Source organism: Gadus morhua, chromosome 10 (genome assembly GCF_902167405.1).
Source record: "Gadus morhua chromosome 10, gadMor3.0, whole genome shotgun sequence".
Taxonomy (NCBI): domain Eukaryota; kingdom Metazoa; phylum Chordata; class Actinopteri; order Gadiformes; family Gadidae; genus Gadus; species Gadus morhua.
The window spans coordinates 26,399,588-26,425,442 of record NC_044057.1 but is presented as its reverse complement, the minus strand read 5'-3'; the positions used below and the strand labels follow the sequence as shown (position 1 = coordinate 26,425,442).

General features: G+C 46.1%; 3 protein-coding genes across 3 annotated transcripts; 2 read left to right on the top strand and 1 right to left on the bottom strand.

The window, feature by feature from the left end:
- Positions 1–477: 477 nt before the first annotated feature.
- On the top strand, positions 478–12,810 carry LOC115552471 (alpha-1A adrenergic receptor). Its single transcript, XM_030368616.1, has 2 exons — positions 478–2,031; positions 11,745–12,810. The coding sequence occupies exons 1-2, from the start codon at positions 1,053–1,055 to the stop codon at positions 12,305–12,307; spliced, it is 1,542 nt and encodes a 513-aa protein (XP_030224476.1). The 5' UTR covers positions 478–1,052; the 3' UTR covers positions 12,308–12,810.
- Positions 12,811–14,702: 1,892 nt separating this feature from the next.
- Positions 14,703–16,302, top strand: LOC115552472 (gastrotropin). The gene is made up of 4 exons (XM_030368617.1): positions 14,703–15,032; positions 15,222–15,382; positions 15,716–15,805; positions 16,003–16,302. The coding sequence occupies exons 1-4, from the start codon at positions 14,966–14,968 to the stop codon at positions 16,060–16,062; spliced, it is 378 nt and encodes a 125-aa protein (XP_030224477.1). The 5' UTR covers positions 14,703–14,965; the 3' UTR covers positions 16,063–16,302.
- Positions 16,303–19,094: 2,792 nt separating this feature from the next.
- LOC115552044 (GATA zinc finger domain-containing protein 14-like) lies at positions 19,095–21,487 on the bottom strand. Its single transcript, XM_030367752.1, has 3 exons — positions 21,475–21,487; positions 20,923–21,087; positions 19,095–20,341 (listed from the first exon to the last, which is right to left on the bottom strand). Exons 1-3 carry the CDS (start codon positions 21,485–21,487, stop codon positions 19,581–19,583), a joined length of 939 nt encoding a protein of 312 aa, XP_030223612.1. The 3' UTR covers positions 19,095–19,580.
- Positions 21,488–25,855: the final 4,368 nt, after the last annotated feature.

Sequence of the window (25,855 nt, the reverse complement as noted above, 5' to 3'; positions counted from 1 at the left end):
ATATATATATATATATATATATATATATATATATATATATATATATATATATATATATATATATATATATATATATATATATATATATATATATATATATATATATATATATAAGGTATAATATTTACTCGTAAATTATGCTTACACTTATAATTATAATTTATATTAAAGGGTGGAGAAGGGAGAAAAGCACTTAGTGTACATTTTTGTTTATTTGTGTGTTAATTATTGTTTGACATTTATTTAGGGCTTGTGGCACGATAACAATACACTATTTCTAGGCTGTGTGTGTGTATATATATATATATATATATATATATATATATATATATATATATATGCTATACATATTTATACTGTGATCATGGCCGTTGTGTTTGCATTGTCGTTGCTAAGCAAAAAAAAACCTTTCCTCAGCTATAAACTGTAAGATATAACTGAGGGAAACGTGAATGAAGCCCAATGGCCTTCCTGCCATTGGCTTGGAGGCACTCCTGAGGAGCCTTTCCCACGTTACGTACAGCCGAGCCATGGGGACGCTCCTCTCACGCAACTCCTGCACAAGTCTGCAAGACGCAAGGAATGCCTGCGCGTAAAGGCAGCCGAGGAACCTCAAGTTATGCGCTTTACTGTGGATACGTTCCCAAATCGACGTAGGACATTACATAACATTAGTCGTGTATTTGTGTCTATTTTCTCGGAATGATTATATATATTTTTGTTAAGTCGGTTGAATCGTGAAGTAGACTTTGTGCGAGATGAGGTCAACTTTTCCCCACCGTAGTGTGAAGTCTTAGCTTGGAAGAGAGTGGTGGTGACGGAGGGGAGACTGCCTGAGCTGCAGAGTCGTGCAGGCGCGCTCTTTCCTTGGTTTGGGGATTGTGCGCACTGAGAGACTGAGCGTAACCGGTGGACCACTTGTGTGAGGAGGACACTTGTCCGACATGCACGCTGCTGCCGGGTGCCATGTGCAGACGCACCATGTCGGGCAGTTCGGAGTATTCAACCCGCAAGTGATCTGACGCCTGATATGGAGGACCGCTCCGTTCAAAATGAATCAGAGCTTCGACAATGTCACACGCGTGTGGGATCATGGTTCTTCCAAAATCGACTCCGGAGCAATCACGTCTTCTCTGGCTTCGGTCAACTTTACCAGCAACTCCACGGGCAACCGGACCGGGCCCAGCGAAGTGGACCTCACCAGAGCCATCCCGCTTGCCCTGGTGCTGGGCGCTTTCATCGTGTTCGCCATCGTGGGCAACATTCTGGTCATCCTGGCGGTGGTGTGCAACAGGCACCTGCGCACCCCAACCAACTACTTCATCATCAACCTGGCGATCGCCGACCTGCTCCTCGGCACCATGGTGCTGCCCGTGTCGGCCACGCTGGAGATCCTGGACTACTGGGTGTTCGGCCGGATCTTCTGTGACATCTGGGCTGCGCTCGACGTGCTGTGCTGCACCGCGTCCATCATGAGCCTGTGCGTAATCTCCATCGACCGCTTCATCGGAGTGAGCCACCCGCTTCAGTACCCGGGCATAGTGACCGAGAAGCGGGCTCTGCTGGCCATGCTCGGCGTGTGGGTGCTGTCCATCGTCATCTCCATCGGTCCCCTGCTCGGGTGGAAGCAGCCCCCGTCGCCAGACGATACGGTGTGCCCAATCACGGAGGAGCCGTTTTACGCACTCTTCTCCTCGCTGGGCTCCTTCTACATCCCGCTGGTGGTGATCCTGGCCATGTACTGCCGGGTGTACATCGTCGCCAAGCGGACCACAAAGAACCTGGAGGCGGGCGTTTTGCGGGAGAGGATGAACTCGGGAGAGTTGACGCTCCGGATCCACAAGGGCTCTCAGGTGCAGGAGGACCAGAGCTGCTCCGGGGCCGGGAAGGGCCGCGCGAATCAGGCGCGAAGTTCCCTGACTCTGAAACTTCTTAAATTCTCCCGGGAGAAGAAAGCCGCTAAGACCTTGGGGATTGTGGTGGGCATGTTTACGCTCTGCTGGCTTCCCTTCTTCCTGGCGCTGCCCATAGGTAGGTGCACACCAGGCTGGGCTATAAGAGCCAAAATAACAACAAGAACAACAACACATCTCCGTGTATCAAACCTTTCTGTCGCTCGCACTTATCAGTTAATTACTTCTGAAGGGATTTGATGTTGCTTCTGGAGCTTTGCCATACATTTGGTTCTAACCCCGGTAAACATAAATAAGATATCTCCAGAGGAATGTTGGTTATGGCTCACTCGTTCTAATCAGCTGCACTAGGGGTGGCCTATCAGCAGGCCTTCCCAGGCGAGTTTGTTCAGCAAAGTGCTGAAGAAAAAGCAATTACCCCGAACAGTTTTGATTATGAGGTGAGCCTCAGTTCATTTTCAGATTCTGTGGTCTGCCGATATATTCATGTACTGCTTTTATATTATTGTAGTCTCATCGCCCGTGAATAATAATTCGTTTTGTTTGTGGCTTGCTTGCCCTCCGTTATTGTCTTCATTCATCCTGACTCGTTAATTCTGGTTCTCTCTTCTGAGGTGGAACACGACCGCGTTTCAAAACACTTGAGGACGGCGTCACTACAAGAGAGGTCCGTTTGTAGAGGTTTAGTTCAGGGTCCTCCAACCCCTCCCCCCTCCTCCCCGAGGAGAGCGTTAGTGAGTAAACAGATGTCCCGGTCCGATAGCGCCATGGACCGGGGCGGTATGGGGGGTTACTGGGGGTCCCCACTAGAGGCCCCCCTCCACAACCTTGAGGCCACAAGGTTGTGGAGGACGACCCGGGATGCGTCCGGGTGGCTCTGATGTTCCTTAGGGAACGTCAGAGGAAATGGAAAGTCCTCGGCTGCGGTGGAATGCGGAGCGTAACGGAGGCGTTGGGATGGCGGCTCGGAGAGGGGAAAGGGAGTTCAGGAAAATATGCAGAGTATTTTACTGTAGTAACCTGAGGGTGGGAGAACACACTGAGACAGCCAGGGCCGTCGTCCTCCAACGAGTCCCAGACCCCTGTGGCCATGTTATTAACCCAGAGCAGTCCAGTGTGTGTGTGTGTGTGTGTGTGTGTGTGTGTGTGTGTGTGTGTGTGTGTGTGTGTGTGTGTGTGTGTGTGTGTGTGTGTTTGTGTGTGTGTACGTGTGGTCAAATATGTGTGCATGAGTGACCATGAGTGTGTTTAAGTGGGAGAATGTGTGTGTTTCTACACATTTGTCATAGTATAGGTGTGTGTAAGTGTACGTGTGCATGAGTGTATATGTGCATGAGTGTATGTGTGCATGATTGTACGTGTGAATGAATGTGTATGTGTGTGTGTGTGTGTGTGTGTGTGTGTGTGTGTGTGTGTCTGTGTGTATGTGTGTACATGTGGTTGTGTATGTATGCATATGTGCGCTTGTGTGTATGTACGTGTGGTCGAGTATACTCGTGTGTGTTTGTGTACGTGTTTGTGTATGCATGTGTACGTGTGTGTGTGAGTGAGCGTGCACATGCATTAGTGTGCATTAGTGTGTGTTGGGGCCTGCTTGCCTATTTGTAACGTCAACTCAGAACTCTGGCGTGTGCGTTTACAGCCACACACTTGTGCAGGAGGGAGGGATACAAATCCTATCGAAGCGTGCTAGCAATTCCGGCGGGCCCTAATCCGACTCTTATCGCGTGTTTACACCACGCAGCGCGCAGACACGTAGCAGCAGGGGGGGGGGCCGCGGGGGCACGTAGCGGTCCCCATTACAGCCGTGACAGATCGCCCTGATGTCACACAGCAGGGGCGCGTCAGAGCGCTTCATCAGAACCCCGGCTTGCGGGACACTCCCATGTACCCTCCACCCTTATCTTCAGCGGGCTGATCTCCCATGATGTGGACGCCCGTCAGCTGGGAGTGATTAAGGAATGGTCTGTTTATGAGACGCATCCACCGTCCTCCTGGAATAGCCCCTGCCGGTCTGCTACTGTTAACGATGATTGAACAATAGCGCCCTGACATATGGCTGCCATTTTCACAACGAAACACACCCCTACACTTTTGGCTCGGTAAACTGGCTCTCGTGGATGCGTGGAATGCCATACGTACAACACTGTGCACGGCGATGGGAAGCGAGTGCATCTGGTGGCGAATCGCTACCAACCAGTAATTTCCCAGAGAGATTATTGTCAGTGTCGAGGTTCGATTGTAGGGTGCCAGTGTTTAGAGCGCATCGTCCTGAGTAATTCCCCAGAGCTGGCTGTCTGATGGGGGCAGTGGGCAGTGCTCTACCCGCCATTAGTTACCACCCACATAAAGCAGAGAGAGAGAGAGAGAGAGAGAGAGAGAGAGAGAGAGAGAGAGAGAGAGAGAGAGAGAGAGAGAGAGAGAGAGAGAGAGAGAGAGGTTCTGCCCTGACTCATTACTAGCCGTCTTTATCTTCTGCATCTCCGCTAATGTCGTGAGCAATATCTGTCGGCGCAAGAGTCTGCCTGAAAAAATTAAGCAATTAACTTTTTGTTTCTGCTGATTGATTAATTGTGGCGACTGCGACTCTGGTCCGCCCCATCAAGGCTCCTCCATTGTCCCGGCGGAGCGAACCCGGAGACAGCAGTCAGCCGGGCCAGTCAGTCAGGAGAGTGACTGCTGAAAGGCTGGGGAGAAAGAGCCTTTTTAAAAGGATGCTCAATTATTTTATTACATTATCTACTATTATCTGATCAGTGAGGGTTGGGGTGGAGGGCGGGAGTGTGTGCGGAAAAAATGAAAACGTTTTTTCTTCGTTTTTTACCAATAACTGCGAGAAATTTTCATCACATTATGCAAACACAAAGCATTTGTGTTACGCAACACCCATCCAACTAAAATACAACAACGGATACGGCGTTCTCTCTGTCTTCCCTCATGGCACTTAGTATTCCATGTTCGATCCCACATCTAGTCCATTTGCATGCTTCATAATCAACCGATATATTTCCCTCACCAGGTGTTTATGCGCGGACACAGTCTAGCTCTCTGGGGAAACGCCTAAGACCCCAGGCTCTCAGGTCCTCATTGATGCTCAGGTCCCTCTGTGGATTCTACTCAGGCACAATCCTTATTCCCCCGGGGTCCTTCGACTTATTCCTCTGAACATCTATTCCTTTGATGAATGACGGCCCTGTGCTACAGTAACGTCTCTGGAGTGCTTCTCGTTAATCGACTGGGCCGCAGACTGACAGACGTGACAGACGTGACAGAGAAACCAACATTTGGTTTGAACGCGTAATGCAGATGTGTCTCCTGCTTATGTGCGGGGGTTATTTAGCTGATAACGCTGCGGCCCTGTGTGTGTCTGCACACGTGTGTGTGTGTCTGTGTGCACATGCATCTGTGCATGTGTTACTGTGTCTGTGTGCGAGTGTGCACATGCACCTGTGCACGTGTTACTCTGTTTGTGCATTCCGTGTTTGCATGTGCATGTGTGTGCGTGTGTGTATGTGTGCGTGTGTGCGTGTGTGCGTGTGTGCGTGCCTCCGTGCCGGAGAGGCTGGCCCCTGTGCTCCAGGGGTAATTGAAACGGTGTTTGAGGTTCAGGAATAATAAGACAGCAAAGTGTCAGAGAGATAACGGCCTAACGAGAAGGCTGAGCGGTGGCCAGGGGCCAGGGGGGCCAGGGGCCGGGCCCTCATCAGTATCCAGAACACTGGCGCTCAAAATAACTCAATGGCCAAGCGATTTGAGACAGCAATTATACCTCTGTCTGGTCGCATCATGAACGCTGAACCGCGTACCTGGGGTGATGCAACAAGCTGTGTGTGTGTGCGTGCGTGCACAGGTGTGTGTCTGTGGTTGTGTGTGCGTTCATGTGTACATGCATGCATGTGTGTGTCCATTTAAGTTGCTTTTCTAAAGTGTCTATATGTATGTATGTATATATGGGTGTATGTATGTATGTATGGATGTATGTATGTATGTATGTATGTATGTATGTATGTATGTATGTATGTATGTATGTATGTATGTATGTATGTATGTATGTATGCATGTACAGTATGTATGTGTGTGAGTATGCGTGTGTGTCCGTGTCGGTTTCTGTGCTTAAGGGGGTCTGTAAGTTTGTGCGGGAGTGCGTCAATTCCTGTTGTGTCTGTGGTTATTGGTACGCGCGTGCGTGTGTGTGTGTGTGTGTGTGTGTGTGTGTGTGTGTGTGTGTGTGTGTGTGTGTGTGTGTGTGTGTGTGTGTGTGTCCATTTCAGTTTCTGTGCTTGAGTGTGTGTGAGTTTGTGTGTGCGTGGGCAGGTGCATGTGTATCCGTTTAACTTCCTGTGCTTAAGTGTGTATGTGTGTGTGTGTGTGTCCGTACAGTATGAGGTCATGCGTACGTAAGTGTGGACAGAAGTACAAATAACAGGAAGCCGAGCGGAGATGTTCCCGCGGAGCTCAGAGGCTCTGCGGGAAGATGTCGGTGAAGAAAACACCGGCAACAATGGCTCCTCCGGCCGTCTGTCCTCCTATTGTCCCGTCGCCAAGCCCCTGCATCCTCACAGGTTCAACCTGTACTCGTACACATAAACACACTTACGGCGGCGCACTCAGACCACATCCTCTCACTCAACACAAAGCCTCTGTTTATGTAGATCCCCGGACCGCAGTTTGTTTAACAGAGCCACCGTGACCAGCAGTAGCCATCGTCTGGGTGTGTGTGTTTGTGTGCGTGTGTGCGTGTGTGCGTGTGTGTGTGTGTGTGTGTGTGTGTGTGTGTGTTTCTGTATGTGTATGTGTGTGTGTGTGTGTCTTTCTGCATGTATGTGTCTCAAATCTTCTTGTGTTTCAGTATGTTTGTGTGTTTCTGTATGTGTGTGTGTGTGTGTGTGTGTGTGTCTGTGTGTGTATGTGTGTGTGTGTGTGTGTGTGTGTGTCTTTCTGCATGTATGTGTGTGTGTTTCTGTATGTGTGTGTGTGTGTGTGTGTGTGTGTGTGTGTGTGTGTGTGTGTGTGTGTGTGTGTGTGTGTGTGTGTGTTTGTTTCTGTATGTGTTTGTTTCTGTATGTGTATACGTGTGTGTCTTTCTGCATGTATGTGTGTGTGTGTTTCAGTATGTTTGTGTGTTTCTGTATGTGTGTGTGTGTGTCTGTGTGTATGTGTGTGTGTGTGTGTGTGTCTTTCTGCATGTATGTGTGTGTGTTTCTGTATGTGTGTGTGTGTGTGTGTGTGTGTGTGTGTGTGTGTGTGTGTGTGTGTGTGTGTGTGTGTGTGTGTGTGTGTGTGTGTTTGTGTGTGCGTGTGTGTGTTTGTGTGTGCGTGTGTGTGTGCGTGCGTGTGTGTGCGTGTGTGTGTGCATGGCTTCTGCCAGTTCGCAGGCGGGTCTCGTGGCATTCTGATGGTCCCTCAGAGACCCTGCTGTAGTAATCGTAGTTTCCTCGTACATTTCCTTCATATACAGTCCAGCTCCCCGTGGAGTCCGGACCTAATCCCTGAAGCGTGTTAGAGGGGAGTACGAACGGGACCTGTGTATTCCTGCTGCACCTGCCCACGGCCTCACAAGGCCGACTGCAGATGGCTAATCTAATCTCTGATGGCCGAGGAGCTCAGGATCTTTTTTCTTCCTTGGCTTCATGTCTCAATGTGTGCAGAGTTCACCTGGACTCTGCCTTCTCCCGTACCCCCCCCGCCCCCCCCCCCCTCACTGCCCCTCCCCCTGCCTTACTCTCCTGAAAACACCCCTCACACGCACTCATTGCATGGTGTACGTCCTGGCACTTAATGTACACACTTATTGTATGTTGTACGTCCTGGCACTTAATGTACGCACATATTGTATGGTGTACGTCCTGGCACTTAATGTACGCACTTGTTGTACGTCCTGGAACTTAAAAATAGAACTTGGCATTGTGTAGCATCTTATCCTAGCTATCTTGTTGTGTACAGGGAAGGGGTTCACCTAGCAACTGTAAATCCTAGCACTTGTTTTGTTATGAATATCTTTCCTGTACCGACAGAGATGTATTGTTCCTCTTTCTTCTGACAAATGTCCTTGTTGTAAGTCGCTTTGGATAAAATAATAATAATAATAATAAATTTAATTTATAGTGCCCTTTTCATCCGAAGATCTCAAAGGGCTACAGGTTAAAAACAAAAATAAAAATAAAAAGGGGGTTTTAAAAACATCTAAGAGTGCGAGCCAAAGGTTTTTTTAAAAAGAAATGTTTTAAGACCTTTTTTAAAACAATCAGTGGATTGTGGTGCCCTCAAGGTGTCAGGGAGGGCATTCCACAGGCGTGGGGCGGCAACACTGAAGGCCCTATCTCCCATGGTCCTCAGTTTGGTTCTGGGTATGTGGAGGAGGTTAGAGTGAGTGGAGCGGAGGGAGCGTGTTGTGCTATGTGGGATGAGAAGTTCTTTGAGGTATGGGGGGGCATGTCCATGGATAGATTGGTGAGTGAGGACGGAAACCTTATACTCAATCCGGTTGGAAACCGGAAGCCAGTGGAGTGAGTGGAGGATGGGGGTAATGTGCTCATGCTTACGGACTCTCATCAGGATCCTAGCTGCAGAGTTTTGTACGTATTGAAGCCTCTGCAGGCTCTTGCTAGGGATCCCGATGAGTAGTGCGTTACAGTAGTCCAGTCTGGAGGAGATAAAGGCATGGACTAGTTTTTCGGAGTCTGAGAGTGAGAGAATGGGGCGGAGTTTGGAAATGTTGCGGAGGTGATAGAAGGAGGTCTTGCAGAGGTGGTTGATATGGGATTCAAAAGTGAGCTGGGGGTCCATTTTTACACCAAGATTTGTTACTGTTGATGAGAGAGGGATATTTGAGCCAGAAAAGCTGATGCTGGTTATGGATGATGATTTGGTCTGGTGAGAGGTGCCGATCAGGATGGCTTCGGTTTTGGCGCTGTTGAGTTGGAGGAAATTGTGCTCCATCCATGCCTTTATCTCCTCCAGGCACGTGGTGAGTTTTGATGGGGATGACGGTGATGTTAAAGGTGGGGTGGCAGCTGTGGCATTGACATAGAGCTGTGTGTCGTCGGCATAGCAGTGGAATGAGAAACCGTGGCGGCTGATGACCTGACCAAGGGGGATGAGAAAAAAAAAAGCGTCTGCTAAATGCCCTAAATGTTAATGTGTATTTCTTCAACCAATCCAGAGCTGGAATCAGTGGATCTGTGAGGCTATGACCAGAGACCAATCAGCACCAGTTGTCCGTGGAAGAGTTTAAGGTTTTAAATCAACACTGTGTAGACGGGCCGCTGTGGAAACACGCACTGAGACCCCGCTCTGAAAGCTTCGTCCACTCGCGCGGATAAGTGTCTCTTCGGAAGAATACCTCTGGAACCAAAACAGGAAACAAGGAGTTATCCTGCCCCTTTCATATGTTGGTCTGGGCTCAGAGCAGTCCCTCCCCTCAGAAGCTATGCTCATATATAGTCAGATTACATCTTCACCTGGCGCTCCATGTTCAAACATCACGTCCTTGACAGCGCCCCGAGCCAGTTCCTGTGCTACTGTTACACACTTGAGACGTGATCCAATACAACAACACACATAAATGTCACTCTGTACGGATAACCTGTAGAGTGGGATCAAGGTCACACAGAACCAGCCACCCTCTGATACCAACAGCATCGATCGGGTTGTTTCCATTGCCCCCCTGACTCGGCTGTACAGAGATGTGATTTAGGAGTATTCTGTCATCTTCTTTGATTGACCTTGTCGTAATTCTTCTGGTGGATAATCATGTGTATGCTGATGAGTAGGTAGCATAAGAAGGAAGAATGTTGACAATGTACTGCTTCAATGAGAGCATGTGTGCGTGTATGTGCACGTATCTGTGTGTGTGTATGCGTGAATGTGTTTTTCACCAGTTTATGTTTGCACATGTGCGTATGTGTTTGAGTGTGTGTGCGTATGTGCGTGCATGCACATGCGTGAGTGCGTGTGCTCTACCGTGTGCCTGCGTGCGTGTGCAGCTGTATGTTTATGTGTGCGTGTGTGTGCCTTCTGATTGGTCCTGCTGTGAGATAAGGATGGGGAATGCTCTCCGTATGTGTCTTGGCCTTCTGTACTTTAGATAAATTGAATTCTTCAAACTGGTCGGTATTTTCACATGCTATTTTCACTGCCACTTTGATACAATTACATAACCGCAGGATTAAGTTATGCCTATGATTGGTATGGAAATGAAAGCCTGGCCATTTAATAAATCTCTTCAATTTCACTTGACTGCTCTATTAACAGGCCATTAGTTTTAAACTGTAGTCTGAATGAATTGCGGGTAAAATACTCTCTAAAACCTCTTAAAAAATGGAAATTTTAAATGAAGATAATTAGGCAGAGTGTTCAACGATGTGCTCGAAGCAGGGTAGCTGACACACACACACACACACACACACACACACACACACACACACACACACACACGCACACACACACACACACACACACACACACACACACACACACACACACACACACACTTTCTTCTACATGTTACGTGAATCAGACCTGTCTCTGGCCAGCCCCCAACATGCCCACACACTCCTCCGCCATCTCCTTCCTGCTCCCAGTGGGTGTCTGGCTGTTCCTCCTCAGACTACAGATAGCTCGTGGGTGGCAGAACCACATGTTGCGCCTGTCGAAATCCTCCGGGCCAAAACTTCATCGGTTAAAAAGGAAAATGAGTAATCCGTGTAATTTTAGCCCAAAATACACCTCTTTGATTTGACATTGTCAATCTACCCTGTGACTTAAATCAGGGTCGGCTCACTCACACACACACACACACACACACACACACACACACACACACAGTTCCCATTTGCAGTCTTTCCTCATTGCCACTGATTATTTATGTATTAGTTTCCCTGTGAATATAAAGGCTGGCCCCCGGTATAAAGAGAGTGGCAGCAGGGAGGGACAGGGTGTTTACTGTTTACCTCCGTGACGGAGTCCAGTCACACTCATTACCCCCAACGGAAATGTGGCAGGAAATTGGTTGTAATCATAATGCTTTGATTTAGAAAGAAACCAAAATGGTCCAATCCATCCACAGAGCCAATCCAACTGCAATGTGCTCTTCTCTTTTCTCATCCGTTCTCCCTTTTGAAACCCTCTCTCCCTTTCCATTTCTCGGTTACAAACATCTGTGAGGAAGTCTAAATATCTATAATCATAATACATTGTGCATGTGTTCAAAGAAATAAGACTTTATCAGAGGTAAACACACCATCGAGCTGCCTCACCTCTTTATTCCTGTAGTTTAGCTTAGTTTAGGGCACATTCAAAGTCTGCCCCCCCCCCCCCATATCAGATAAAATCCCCAACTAAAGTGCAGCGGTCCGACTAAGGAATGATGGGTCATTCCGTGGTGCCCTGTGTGTGTTGTTATAAACAGTCTGCAAGTCTCTGCCATGACACACCTACTGGGAGGTCAAGGGAAAACAATACTTCATAATTGCGCGTTGCACGTGCACCCTCTCTCTCAGCTTGTGCAACGCTGCCACCTGCTGAGCAAACATGTGAACCGCAGCCAGCTGAACAACCCTCGGCCTGATCAGAGGATTCTGTATCATGTCTGTTGAGCTCACCGCCGGCTGAACAGTCCCTCCGATTGGACTGGGCGCCGGCTACCTCGATGCCTTCATTATTCACGAACGTTGGCTAACGTAAATACCAGTTGATTGACTGCAACATATCTCTCTCTCTCTCTCTCTCTCTCTCTCTCTCTCTCTCTCTCTCTCTCTCTCTCTCTCTCTCTCTCTCTCTCTCTCTCTCTCTCTCTCTCTCTCTCTCTCTCTCTCTCTCTCTCTCTCTCAGGGTCCTTCAACACAGACCTGCGCCCCCCAGAGGCCCTCTTCAAGGTCATCTTCTGGCTGGGCTACTTCAACAGCTGCCTCAACCCCATCATCTACCCCTGCTACAGCCGCGAGTTCAAGATGGCCTTCATCCGCATCCTGCGCTGCCAGTGCCACCGCCGCAAGCAGCCCGGCTGGCGCGCCTACAACTACCGCTCCTCCAACTTCAGCTCCTCCGCCAACTCCCGCAAGGGCTCCGCGGAGCACACCTCGGCGGGGCTGAACGGCAGCCAGCGCACCCTGCCGTCCTCCGCCAGCCCCAGCCCCAGCTACATGACCACGCCACTGCCGCCCTGCCCCCGGCGGGAGGGCCACTACGTCTGGGGCGGAGGAGGAGGAGGAGTTGGAGGAGCGAGCCCGGCCACGCACGGTAACCTGCCCGGGAGCCCAACCGCCGCATGCCAGGGCCGCTCGTTCCGGGCGGGGGCGGGAGACGGGGGCCAGGCCACGGAGACATCCTGCGGGGTGTTCTCCTTCTCCTTCGGCCCCGACGGAGGCGAGAGGACCCGGGAGGACTCGGGCTGAGGGGGGGGTGGGGTGGGGTCCAGGGAGGTGGGGGACAGAGGGTGTGTGGTCCCCCGGGGATTATCCACTACAGACGGTTAAACTGAAGCTGCTGTGTTCCGCGGTGTGAGTCGGCCTGTGTTACTGTATGTTCTGCCACTGTACAGAGAAGGGGAAGCCAGGCTCCCCCTGAGTGTGGCTCGTAGGCCGGTTCAGTTCAGAGACAGACCGCCACGCCCCGGGGGGTATACGGTTCACGGCGGCGTCGGACGGGGTTGGAGAGTCAAGAGAGAGTCCAGTGCATGCATAGTGTTGAACAGAAGACAAGGAAACTTATTTAACTTGGCGTCATAATGCATCCGGCACATCATTTTAAGTCGTGTTGGTGATTGGATCCATGTCTGTCTTATGAATCTGTGGAGACACAGTTGTACACATGGGTGGATTTACTGTAACAGGTGTTTGAGTTTCTCTTCCTTGATATCTTCATGGGATGTTGTGGAAATAAAGTATAACCCGGTTTATCCCTGCGTGCCTGAGGTTGGTTTGTTGTGAATGTGGGCGTCTTGTCACATGGGGTTAGAAGTCAAACTCTGCCTCCTAGCAGGAAACCTTTCAGAGCATTAAGGACCTGCTCTACATTCATTTTTCCATTGGGATGAAGAACCTAAATGTTCTGCTAGAATCATTGCCAGAAGATGGAAAGATGAATGTGACATCTTATATTAATGTTAGTACAGTCTTATGGTGAAGGATACTAGTGTCTAGCTAGCACCAACCACATGGTAAACTCAATCAATCTAATGACCCGTCAGTTACTCCTATACACATCGATCTAATTACCATCAGTAACGCCAAGATAACTCAGTGATGAATCAACTACGGCTGTGGTTATAATCTCCCTTTCTCAAACAGACACACACACACAGACACACACACACACACACACACACACACAGTCAGATGATCTCTCAACAGGCTGAACCAGTGGCTTTCAAACACCCTGGACTCATGGGGACTCCCTGCAGGAGGGCTGGAGTCAGAAGGAGGTAGACGAGGATGAAGCTCATCACAGAGGGCCTCTTGCTTCGACGTCTCCTCCTTATATCGGTGAGTGTGATTCCATGAAGGCTTTCTGGCCTCTACAGCTCAACTACAGTCCGCTGTAGTTGAAGATCTTCAGCTAAAGGGCAGTAGCAGTCCTGTGGATCAAACCATCGTAACCTTCCCCCCTGGATTCAGTAAAACATCCGTTACCAATATTACTCCAAAGGACTTTCTCAGATTCGGCCGAGCAGCGATTAGCACAAGCTCGCCTGCCACTACTGTAAACCACGGCAGTAAAGCACTGTAGTCTTTCAGAATCAATGTACGCCCTTCAGTAGGAGTTTAAGAACTAATACAAAGAATCGACTGACAAGCACCTTACAATAAGACCAAAGGAGCGATGGTAACGATGGTTTGACGAACCAGATCTTCTCCTTTTAAGGAGTTTCCCTTCAGGTTGTATCGTGCTACAGAACATCTGAATATATATGGATCTGTGAAATTGGGAAAGGCTTCTTGTTCATAGATTGAAGGACAGAGAGCTCTGTGTGCCCTCGTGCTGAGAACATAGACGACAGGGCCCGGCGGGTGAGGGAGTGGGAGTGCTCTTCCGTCGAGCCAAATAAAGCCGTGAGACACAGACTGTTCCTTCCCTTTGTTCGAGCCGTTCAGAGGGTGGGAACAGAAAGCGACTGAGCGTTGGAATTCTATTAACAAATATATTTTTGACCCAGCACATCTCCGCAACACGTATCAAACAAGAACGAGGCAGCTCTGCTTTGAAAAGGGGTGGATGGCAGAGAAATCTAATCCTAATCCATTAGTGTTTTTCCCAAAGGTAATATAAACCATGTTCACGATTATCAAAAGAACACCATAATAACATTTATTACATTATTATTATTATCTCCCTCTCCTTTACATCTTCATTCACACAGACAACAATGTGCTTATCTAAAGGGGAATGATGATGAAGGTATCAACAACCACCACTTCCTCCTATGGACTGAACCATGTTCAGAGAGAAATCTAACTTCACTTCTGACTTCTAAATGAAGTCAGGGCATGCTCTGTGATAATGGCTTTGGTTTAGAGCAGCTCTACGCGAACTACATGCAGCAACCTGCAAGGGCTTACTCCCTGTATTCCCTGGCTATTTACTGTATTTATCTCTAGCTCACACCTCACTCTGTATCCATCTTCTACGGGCATGACTTGTACTTACTACTTATTTCACGACATGTACAAATTCTGCAACTGTTTTGGACTTCTGATTAGATGCTTAACAGCATTCTTTTGCCTCTGTACTACTTAACACAATCGTCAACATTCTCGCCCCCAGGTATTCCAGCTCTGCGGGGGACGGTTGGATGTGACTGAGCCAACGTTACATCACTTCTTTGGGAAGTGAAATTGGTTTTGAATGTTTGCACAAGTCAATGTTTTCAATGGGCCTGACATCTGGCCTGTGGGGGCTGGGACTCAGAAGGGGGAAGGATGTTTCGGGAGTGACTCAGCGAGCGCATAAAGACAAGGAGTGCATCCGGGAGAGAGACACGCCCTGGTTCAAGTTTTCCTCATTTCTCAGCGTCCTTCTAAGCTCCACTCTCCCGCCGGCTCCTCACCAACAACATGGCCTTCACAGGGAAATACATTCTGGAGAGCCAGGAGAACTACGAGCAGTTCCTGGAAGCCATTGGTACCTTCATTTAAGCTTTCATTTGTGTGTGTGTGTGTGTGTGTGTGTGTGTGTGTGTGTGTGTGTGTGTGTGTGTGTGTGTGTGTGTGTGTGTGTGTGTGTGTGTGTGTGTGTGTGTGTGTGTGTGTGTGTGTGTGTGTGCTGTAGATCTCTCTAAAGCCCCTGGTACCCCCCTCTGCTCTCACACAGGCCTCCTCAGTGCTAAGACGGACCACAAGGTAGTGACAGAGGTGGTCCAGGATGGCGACCACTTCACCTGGACCCAGTCCATCCCCAACTGGACCTGGTCCAACGAGTTCACCATCGGACAGGAGTGTGAACTACAGACAATGACGGGGGCCAAATTCACGGTGGGTGCACTGCGCACCAGCACGCACGCACGCACGCACGCACGCACACACACACACACACGCACACGCACACACACACACACACACACACACACACACACACACACACACACACACACACACACACACACACACACACGTCCCAACGTGCATTGCAGTAACTGTATGTCATTAATGGTAGAACACAAATGGACTTCTGTTCAGCTCAATAACATGTGATAATTCCCCTCAAATAAGAGGGGAGGGGTTCCAAAAAATCAAAAAGACACACACACACACACACACGTGCAGAGCCTAACACAACAACTCTTCTCTATGTGTTCCTCTTTCCAGGCTAATGTGACCATGGAGGGTGGGAAGATCAAAATACAATTCCCCCAGTACTTGTTTACAGCAGAGATCGTTGAAGACAAGCTTGAAATGGTAAGAATACGGATCATATTGATGTTCCTTCGTGCCACATGATTCCTTGTATGTAAACAATCCTTAACATAACCGTTTCATTAACACTCGTTAACCCAAAGGTTCAAACTAAGAACAGCGATAGTCCTGAACGTCGTCAGTCGATGATTTAAGCGTTCTAAACGTATTATTCCTGTGTGTATCTGAACCACTCGTAGAACTGCACCACTCCTGGAGACACGGGCCTGGTGTTCAAGCGAGTCAACACCAGGACATGAGGCTCCCCAGATCAGGCTCGGTCCTGTACCGCCACGACGGGTCTGCCAGACGCTGGCCGTGCAAAAGAAACCATGGCTGACATCACGTTTTCCCTCACATCACAGACGAAGACCGCCCTCGGTCTGGCTGGAACTACAGAGTGTTATTTGCTCGCTAGGTTAGTTAACTTTATAGAGATGGCAAAACCACACATTTATAATTCTTCTGTTAATTCCTTGAATAAAATGCTTTGGACACTATTCCACGTCGCCGTCCGTTAAAGGGTAATTGCGGTGTAAAATCGATTTGGGATATGTTTTGTATGAAAACGAGTTGAAACGTTCGTTTTGGAGCACAAAAAACGCATATAGACGCTTTCTTCAGTTGGCTGTTTTTAGACGATTCTATCAAAACGCTATAACCTTGGAACGATGGGGGCACTGGTTATGGTAAAAACTAAATCGCTATTTTAAACCTCTTAAAAGGACTTGTTTTTAAGACTCGATAAGTAGATTGGCAAGTTTGCGTGTTGCTGACGGATGTCACAATCTCTGTGTTCGTCAGTCTACCTATCGAGACTTAAAAACAAAATGGCGTAGACGGGTGATCTACTGATGGTATTGTGTGTATAAAATGTCCTTTTTAATAAACAATATGTACATTTACAAAGTTCTCAATGCCTCGTTTTGTTAAGACCCTTATTATACTACCAAAGAAGTGTCTGGCTACTTTTAGCCTTTTAAGTGGTTAAAAATAGCGATTTAGATTTTACCATAACCAGTGCCCCCATCGTTCCAAGGTTATAGCGTTTCGTTAGAATCGGCTAAAAACAGCCAACTGAAGAAAGCGTCTATATGCGTTTTTTGTGCTCCAAAACGAACATTTCAACTCGTTATCATACAAAACATATCCCAAATCCATTTTACACCGGAATTACCCTTTAACAAGTACTTTCCAGATTCACACCAGCTAATGGTACCCATTTTATGCAATCTATACGATACAACCTTATTTGTCAGTTTGGACAGGAATTATTTTTCGCACAAACCTTTAACCTTGAATAAACCTTGCCGGTTATGTTTATACAAGTGGAAGTTAAATGTAATGTATGGGTATGAGTACATTGCCACGTGGTTCATCTTGAGGAAAATGTAACCCAAAGGTCAATGATTCATGTGATACTCATCCCTGCCATGTACTCTGAATAAAGGTCTTTGTTTACATCCTTCAAGGGTCATCACCAGCTTTTCAACAGTTGACAACGTGCAGTCGAATGTCTTAACCTTTAGAAGGAACCAACAAACACATTTGCTTAAATCCATCAGTCAGCGTGAAGACTACTTTAGTATCTCATGCATACTTAAACATACAGTAAGTTGTTAAAATCTAAGTATTTTACAACTTTGAAACCTTTAACAATTGTGTTGAGTACTTTAAAGAGTTTGTATGTTCGGCCGCATCAGCAAATTCATTAATAAGTATATTCAAGAGAATGCATAGAATTTCTCACTATGAATAGATGCATTATGTTCCTTCAATATAAAATAAATACAATCCTACATTCACATAAGTGCAGCATACTGTAGGGAAACGAGGAGAATGCATGTAGGCCTAAATCAAGAACAGACTAATGGAAGATGTAAATGGAAGATATATAAATATGACATATAATTATGAAGGAAGATGTTGATGTTCCCCTTAATGCCATACTGTGCCTCAGCTTTCAGGTGAGTGGGCTGCAGAGTAATGGCCAAATTACATGTTCAGCATGCTCTAATGGGGATTCAAACTCTCAACCTAAGGATCACCATTAAAAGACATTATCCCATTGAGCCACTGACAAACCTGAAATCTAGCCTCATTCACTCTGTGAAAATGTCTAATGATAATCACACAGCATCAAAAAAACTCCAAGCACACATTTATCACACATTCTCAATTAAGGGCTTTACCTGAAAAGTCTTATTTCACAGACCACCAGTGGAAAACCATGGTCTGTGTAAAAATTAACAATTGAGATAACTGCAAATAAGATTTGATTATATTTCTTCAGCATCACGTCAATGTTTCCAGTCAGATCACAAGATGTATAGACGTTTACATTATGGAGAATAAGACTAATCCCATTATTGGAGAGATCTCGGCCTGTAGAGTTACATATGCGCGGGACGTCAGTGGACCCTGAACTAAGATACTGACCAATGAACCATGAGGAGTAATCACATTTTAAGCATTATATCTGAGCAATACAAAGACCTACCATAAAAGGGTTAACTGCTTGCCGGCTCTGGGCATATATCTTCAGATGTGACGATAGTTTTGTCAGGCGTCACAATATATTGCGTCACATATGACGCGTCATGGCTGTGGTCAGTCATTGCATCTAGGTCAGGGGTCTCAAACTCGCGGCCTGGGAGCCAATTGAGGCCCGCGGGATGATATATTGTGGCCCCCTACTTGACATCAAAGTTAAGTGTTAGTGTGGCCCGCGCGTTGTTGTCAAACCCCACATTTTTGCTGAGTCACTTGCCACGCTTATTTATCACTTGTGATAGGGTGATCAGATGTCCCAGTTTTGCCGGGACAGTCCCAATATTAAGTTGCGTGTCCTGAGTCCCGACAAAAGCCAAAGGACGCTAAAATGTCCCGGTTTCGGCCAATCAATGTCCCCTGTTGTCAGCGATTAAATAGCCAACGTGATCTAATTATAGCCCGATCATTAACTTAGATTGGATCAGTTGTGCTACTTTTTTTTGTGGAATACTTGATGTGGCCCAGCCTGACCCAGACTCTACATTCAGGGGCCCCAAGGTAAGTTGAGTTTGAGACCCCTGGTCTAGGTGGAAGACAAGATTGCGTCCATTCTCGCTCAATTGTAGTTCTTTGAGTTTGACCTTGTGTGAGGGATAGAAAGTGATTTTATACAGCCTCTGTTTGAAACACGTGTAAGTACATATTGAGAGGTTATTATTTTAGGGAGTTAAAAATTTAAACAAGTATGTTTGAGAATGAATGCAAAATGTGCAGAACATGACTTAAGTGTATTTATTCATAAGACTATTACTGTTTTTCAATACTTTATTTTGACAAAGAAGCATACAATCAAACAAAGCTATTGGATAGCAATGAAAACAGAACTAGAATTAAATACAGAAAACATTTAAGAACATAGAATTAATTATATTCCCCCGACGTCAGTATCAAGTGTGGGCTTGATTTGGTATCATAACCTGCATAAGTCTGCATTCCTTGAAAATGTGAGAGGCAAGCTGAGCTAAGAAATCATACATAGGGGAAGCATCGCTACTGTTACAATCTATATATGTTATGCTACGTGTATTGCGATTAAGGTCTGCATATGTTTACATATTCCATAATTTTAACTTATTGGTTAGCTCAAACTTGTAGTGTTCCCTTTATGTGTTCAACTTGTGAGGTGACATTAATAGTGACAGACTCAATGGCCCAGATTGATGTGCTAAAGTGTGCTAAGTAACTCCTTGACACAAATGTTTATTTTCAACTGGGAACGCCATAATCAGTCTCTCAGAACATTCAATATAACACATGCGTCACTTTCCATTTGGCCACAGGGGGGCGCTATTTCTCTTAAAGGCAGAATTTGGTCAGCACCAGTGGCAGCACAGAGCTCAGAAGAAACACTCGGACCGTTTGACCACCAGAGTTCAGCAGTACGGTAGTTTGAGCTCCCGTTTTCATAGTAGTTGGAGCTCCTGTTGTCATGGTAGTTGGAGCTCCCGTTTTCATAGTAGTTGGAGCTCCCGGTGTCATGGTAGTTTGAGCTCCCGTTTTCATGGTAGTTGGAGCTCCCGTTGTCATGGTAGTTGGAGCTCCCGTTTTCATGGTAGTTGGACCTCCCGTTGTCATGGTAGTTTGAGCTCCTGTTTTCATAGTAGTTGGAGCTCCCGTTGTCATGGTAGTTGGAGCTGTTGTCATGGTAGTTGGAGCTCCCGTTGTCATGGTAGTTGGAGTTCCCGTTGTCAGGGTAGTTGAAGCTCCCGTTGTGATGGTAGCTGAAGCACTTATTGTCATGGTAGTTGGAGCAGCCGTTGTCAAGGTAGTTGGAGCTGTTGTTGTCATGGTAGTTGGAGCTCCCGTTGTCATGGTAGTTGGAGCTCCCGTTTTCATGGTAGTTGGAGCTCCTGTTGTCATGGTAGTTGGAGCTCCCGTTGTCATGGTAGTTGGAGTTCCAGTTGTCATGGTAGTAGGAGCTCCCGTTGCTATGGTAGTAGGAGCTCCTGTTGTTGTAAGGGCCACAGTGGTGTTTGTGTCTATTTCCTGCAAATCCAAATAGAAATTGGAAAGTTGGTAACTTACTCATTAGGAGCCAAAGTTATCATAGAAATGAAAAGTGATCATTTTCTAAATATAACAAATAAAGTATACATTTACAAAGACCATTTGTAAAAACAAATACCTGATCCCCTTTGATCCCCTTTAGTTTTCCTTTTTTTAATTTGACATGATTTTAACTTGAAATGTGTTCCTATTTGATTAATTAAGGATTAGAAATGACAAATGGTAAATCCATAATATTCAAGTCAATATTAAGTGCATATTAAAAAGGTCTTCTTTATTCCACCGTTGGACTAGGGAATGGCATTGAAGAACCAGACTTAGTATCATTGGTAACAACACAAATACATAACCTTTATTTTCTCATCTGGTTTTACCATCTGCAGGCCATCTCATCTCATCACCCACGATGCAACAATAAAAGCTTTATTTTCATACATAAAAAAAAACGAAAAGTATTCCCGAATTGTGAATACGTGAACACAGCCACTGGACTATTGGACAAGTTATTCTAAATATCCCAGAGTTTTAGCAGAAACCGAACCAAGAAAAACACTGCTTACCTCGCTTGATTCCATCAACGCAACCATTCCCAGAATTAGAGCCAAAGTCCTCATCATTTTGGGAATGAGGGGAAGGTAGAAATTGGCAGCTGCTACTAAAACCACAGTTTGACCGCCCAGATGGTAGAAGATGGTATTTATACGAAATAACGCAGTGGGTGTCAACTTATGATGGGCTTGGTCCAGTAAGTTGTTTACAACGTGTGTGTGTGTGTGTGTGTGTGTGTGTGTGTGTGTGTGTGTGTGTGTGTGTGTGTGTGTGTGTGTGTGTGTGTGTGTGTGTGTGTGTGTGTGTGTGTGTGTGTGTGTGTGTGTGTGTGTGTGTGTACAGATTGAATTACATGACTTCACAGTTAATGTATTGAGCGCTAGATGAAGACTGTGTAAGCTCATTGGCTTAAAGCTGGCGATCCCAACCTTCCTTGGAAAAACAAACACTGTACATTACCCTTCAGTGCATCTGCTTTCCACTGCGGTGTTAGAGAAGCTGTGAGGAACAAAAGGTGCACTTAACCAAAACGGGGCGCTTTAGGGGCACAAATACAACCACACCTTGTCTTTTCATCTTTTCGAGGAACACGTGGTTCAGCGATTAACCCAGGGGGGTGAGGCTCAAAGGACTGGCCATCGATGCTGCCGGCACAGAGAGTGCGTGCTTGCACGTCCCCAGCATCTGACTATACTAATATTTGCTGTCATGAATGGGCCTATGCTGGATAGTTTCCATCAGGTAACGCTAGCTAGACTGGTACGGAGAGGAGCTCAGGACTGTTGAGGTTAAACTTCAGGTAATGCACAGTTGTGCAAGGGCTGATGTCTGATGATGACATTCTGAGATGCGTTTTGCATCCGGCTGCTGTCAGAGGAGGGGCACGAGAGGAATAGTTGCGTGACATAAACACAAATTATGTTTTTGAAGACCCGGGTACCACTACTGTGGCATTGGGTACCGTCGCTGTAGACCCGTGTACCACCACTATAGACCAGGGTACCATCACTGTAAACCTGGGTACCACTGCTGTAGACCCGGGAACCACTATACTGTAGACCAGGGTACCGTCGCTGTAGACCAGGGTACCGTCGCTGTAGACCCGGTTACCACTACTGTAGACCAGGGTACGGTCGCTGTATGTATACACCTCTGCTGCCCTTTTTTGTAAATTTTAGTAAATGTACCACCAGAGTTCTAAACCATCAGAGTTTTAAGTTGTTTGTTATCGTGGACCTTGTTTTTATGTTTAGAAATATAAATGCTGAATGCGCAGGAGACACTGCTTTGGATTATTTGTAGGCGATCAACCGCCTGACGGTTATAGAGGCGAGCAGTTGAGTCCTTGGTGGTTATATGTCGCGGGCATGGGCCCGGTGGTGCATTTAGGAGCGCACTGTGCAGGCGACTGGCTCAGCGGTGAAGACGGAAGGGTTCAATGATAATAATCACTCTCGACACGGTGCTCTCTCTGTCGTTGCATCGACAAGAATGCATTACTATTTCCAAGGTATTTACATAGGTACAATGCTCTTCAAAATAAAAGTATTAAAGGCAGAAAATATACAATTTCTTTACATTCAAATATTAACTCACAGTCTGGTTGTCTTCTTTACTTTAAAATGTTCTCACTTACTAAGCAAACTCAAACAAATTAATATGAGCGCAAGCAGTGATTAACGGGGTCCAAGCTAAATGAAAAGTCTAGAACACACACTAATTGAAAATATAAATGGAGATATGTGAATATGACATATATTCATGAAGGAAAGATGTTCCCCTTCATGCCATACTGTGCCTCGGCTTTCAGGTGAGTGGGCTGCAGAGCTATGGCCGAATGTCAAGTTCAGCTTGATCATAATGCTCTGATCGGGATTCTAACTCTCAACTTAAGGTTCACCAGTACAAGGCATTATCGCATTGAGTCACTGAAAAACTTGAAATGTAGCCTCATTCACATGGTGAAAATGTCTATGTGAATTAAGGGCTATCTTAAAAGCATATACCTGAAAACTCATTTTCTGGGGAAATTAAACATTTGCAGTCAAGAACACTGACGGAAGAAATAGAAATATGACAGAGTTAATTATGAAGGAAAAATGGTTAAGAAGAAGTTCCCCTTAATGCCATACTATGTCTTGGCAGTCAGATTCTTGGAAACTCATGAGCCGGAATGTTGATTGTCTGTAGCAATGGCGGAATGTCATGTTCAGCTTGTTCATAATTCTCTAATCGGGATTCAAACTCTCAACCTAAGAAGAACAAGGCATAATCGCGTTCAGCCACTGACATTCCTGAACGACATGAAGCCTCATTCAGATGGTGAAAATGTCTATTGATAAGCACAAAACATCAAGAAAACTCCAAGCACACATTTCTCAAGAGAATTAAGGGCTTTCTTAAAAGAGTACAGATCTGTGTTAATGGTATCCACCTATAGTCGTAGATACAATGACAAAATGCAAGTGTTTTTTGACTTACGGTATAGGATGCAATATGACTTTTACAAAATTTTGGAGGAAAATGAACGGTATAGAAACAATAGAGGACAAAGCAGCTTCGCTGCTCGGACTCCTAAATATCAGGCCAGAGCATTGAGGTGGGAGGGACGGCGGGCCGGTAACTCACCTGAGATGGTGGGACTGCGGGCCGGTAAATCACCTGAGATGGGCGGGGCTGCAGGCTTGTGACGCACCTGTCAAATGAAGATCAGCTTGTATGTAGTTTTGCGGTATTTGATGAAGAAGGTTTTTCCGAATCAAAAGAAGGATTATACGAAATACATATCTTTAACATTAGCCTATACGCTATCAAAATCAAATATGCTAAAGGTGAACAAATACGGACGAGCGGCATGCGTGGTGGCTTTGATGTCGTTGAAAACTTTATTGATCAACCTGAACATCGGATATGACAAAATAATTAAAAACGATCTGATATAACGATATCTCATTGTAATCTTCTTGATGTGGCGTGGTCCGATGTCGATGAAAAACAAAAAAAATATCTACTCTAATTGGGACAAATATAACTTTTAACATCGTTGCCAGACTTTTTCATCCCACAACGGAAAGCCTGGAACGGGATCCTCCCATGAACCTATAAAATAAGGAGATGAGAGGGGGCGGGACTTTCAGCTACACTATTGGGTTTTTATATTGGAGCCGAGAAGGAGGGACTTTTGATAGATGGACTTCCGTTTCCGACAGAGAGCCGTCTTTGATGATAACAAGATATATGACAAATTCTGTATGTTACAGAAGTAGAACATGGCACAACTCACAGCAATTATTCTTGTCATGTTCCTATCTTTTCCGCTTCGAGGACTGTTCACTGAAGTACACAGCTCTTTGAAGTAAGAGACGGAAACCTTCTGGTAGGTCGGGATGAAGAGCGAAAGGGCCGAAAATACAAATAAATAGCATAAATCAAAGTTATGTTGTTTCTTCAATTTATTTTATCTCATTATTAATGTATCACAATTTTTTCCGTGTGTTCGTTCTTGATAGTTCACCCGCTCATAAAATGCTGTTTCTGTTTGGGAAAATTATTCATTTCCCAAATAAAATTTCAAATAGCCTGTATTCAAATTTTTCCCCATTACTATGTCTTTACGCAGACATAGGCAAACAAAACAGTGGTCAGTGGTGTCTATATATTCCATTGCATATAAACCCCATGCATGGTAAAGCTGTGTACTGTCATCCTTTCACCACAAAACGGCGCCATTTCAACAACTTCATAGCTCACGGGGTCGATGAGGCTAAACATGATCAGCCTGGAGATGGAAGCTTTTCATTCGTCGACCCTGGATAAAAGTAGGAGCCGAAGTTTCCATCGTGGAATACATCGGCAAGGAAACTAAGATTTGTTTTAGCTCAGAATATTGACTGTTGTTAACCACAGTGGTTCGTCTTCCATGCACCACTGCTGCGGCCAGCTCTCACCTGGGTGGGATGGACTGGTTACAGCAGCAAGGGATTCATCGTTTGGAATGGGATTGCCTATGTTCTGATTTACAATGTGAATGTGAACGACAGTAATGCTATATCGGAAGATACGCGCATCTATTATCAGATCGGCCTGGTGGTCAGAGAGGGGTTCCAAATACGTTTTAAACACAGGTGTGTTGAGGGGGCGACCACAGAAGAGGACCACGCCCCCCGCCCCCCCTCCATTATTAAAGACCAATTAAAAGGAAGCCCGCACCCCTTGCAATTTTGCATCGTAAACAAAGGCTGGAAGTAAAATAGGAGAGATCCATTATCAAACTGACGGTCCCACACCCATCTCTCTCAAACCCCCAACCCCCTATTAACACATGGACCATGCAACCCTAGAGAGCTTTAACACACCGCGACGCCTGTCCCCAACCCGACCAGTGCCTGCCTGGGAAATAAAATCTCAAACTAACGAAAAACATCGAAAATCCAGGCTACACTGGCCTACATAATCCTTACTTGACTTTGACCTCTCTCATTATACTTGTCATTTAGGTCGTTACATCTTACCAGTTGTTATGGTGAACACACTGGCCTACATAATCCTTACTTGACTTTGACCTCTCTAAATTTACTTGTCATTTAGGCCGTTACATCATCTTACCAGTTGTTATGATGAACAAGGGTATGTGAAATACATGCTTTAAATTAGCTAATCAGAGGACAGATTAGACAGGCCTACTCATTTGCTCAGCATGGCATTTTAATGCCATACGATTTAATCCTGATGACTAAAAGCAAACAAAATGCAAATCTACATCAACCTTCACAGAAGTGAAACTAAGTGAACCTATTGAGCACCCTAAAAAGAGTAGTCTAAAGCCATTTCACCATAAATGATTCAATCCATGGGTCGAGGGATTAATATTATAAATGTCATCATTTGGCTTTGGTTAGTAATCCAAAGTGAAAGGACTGCGAAAATCAGCACTCCCTTGTTAAA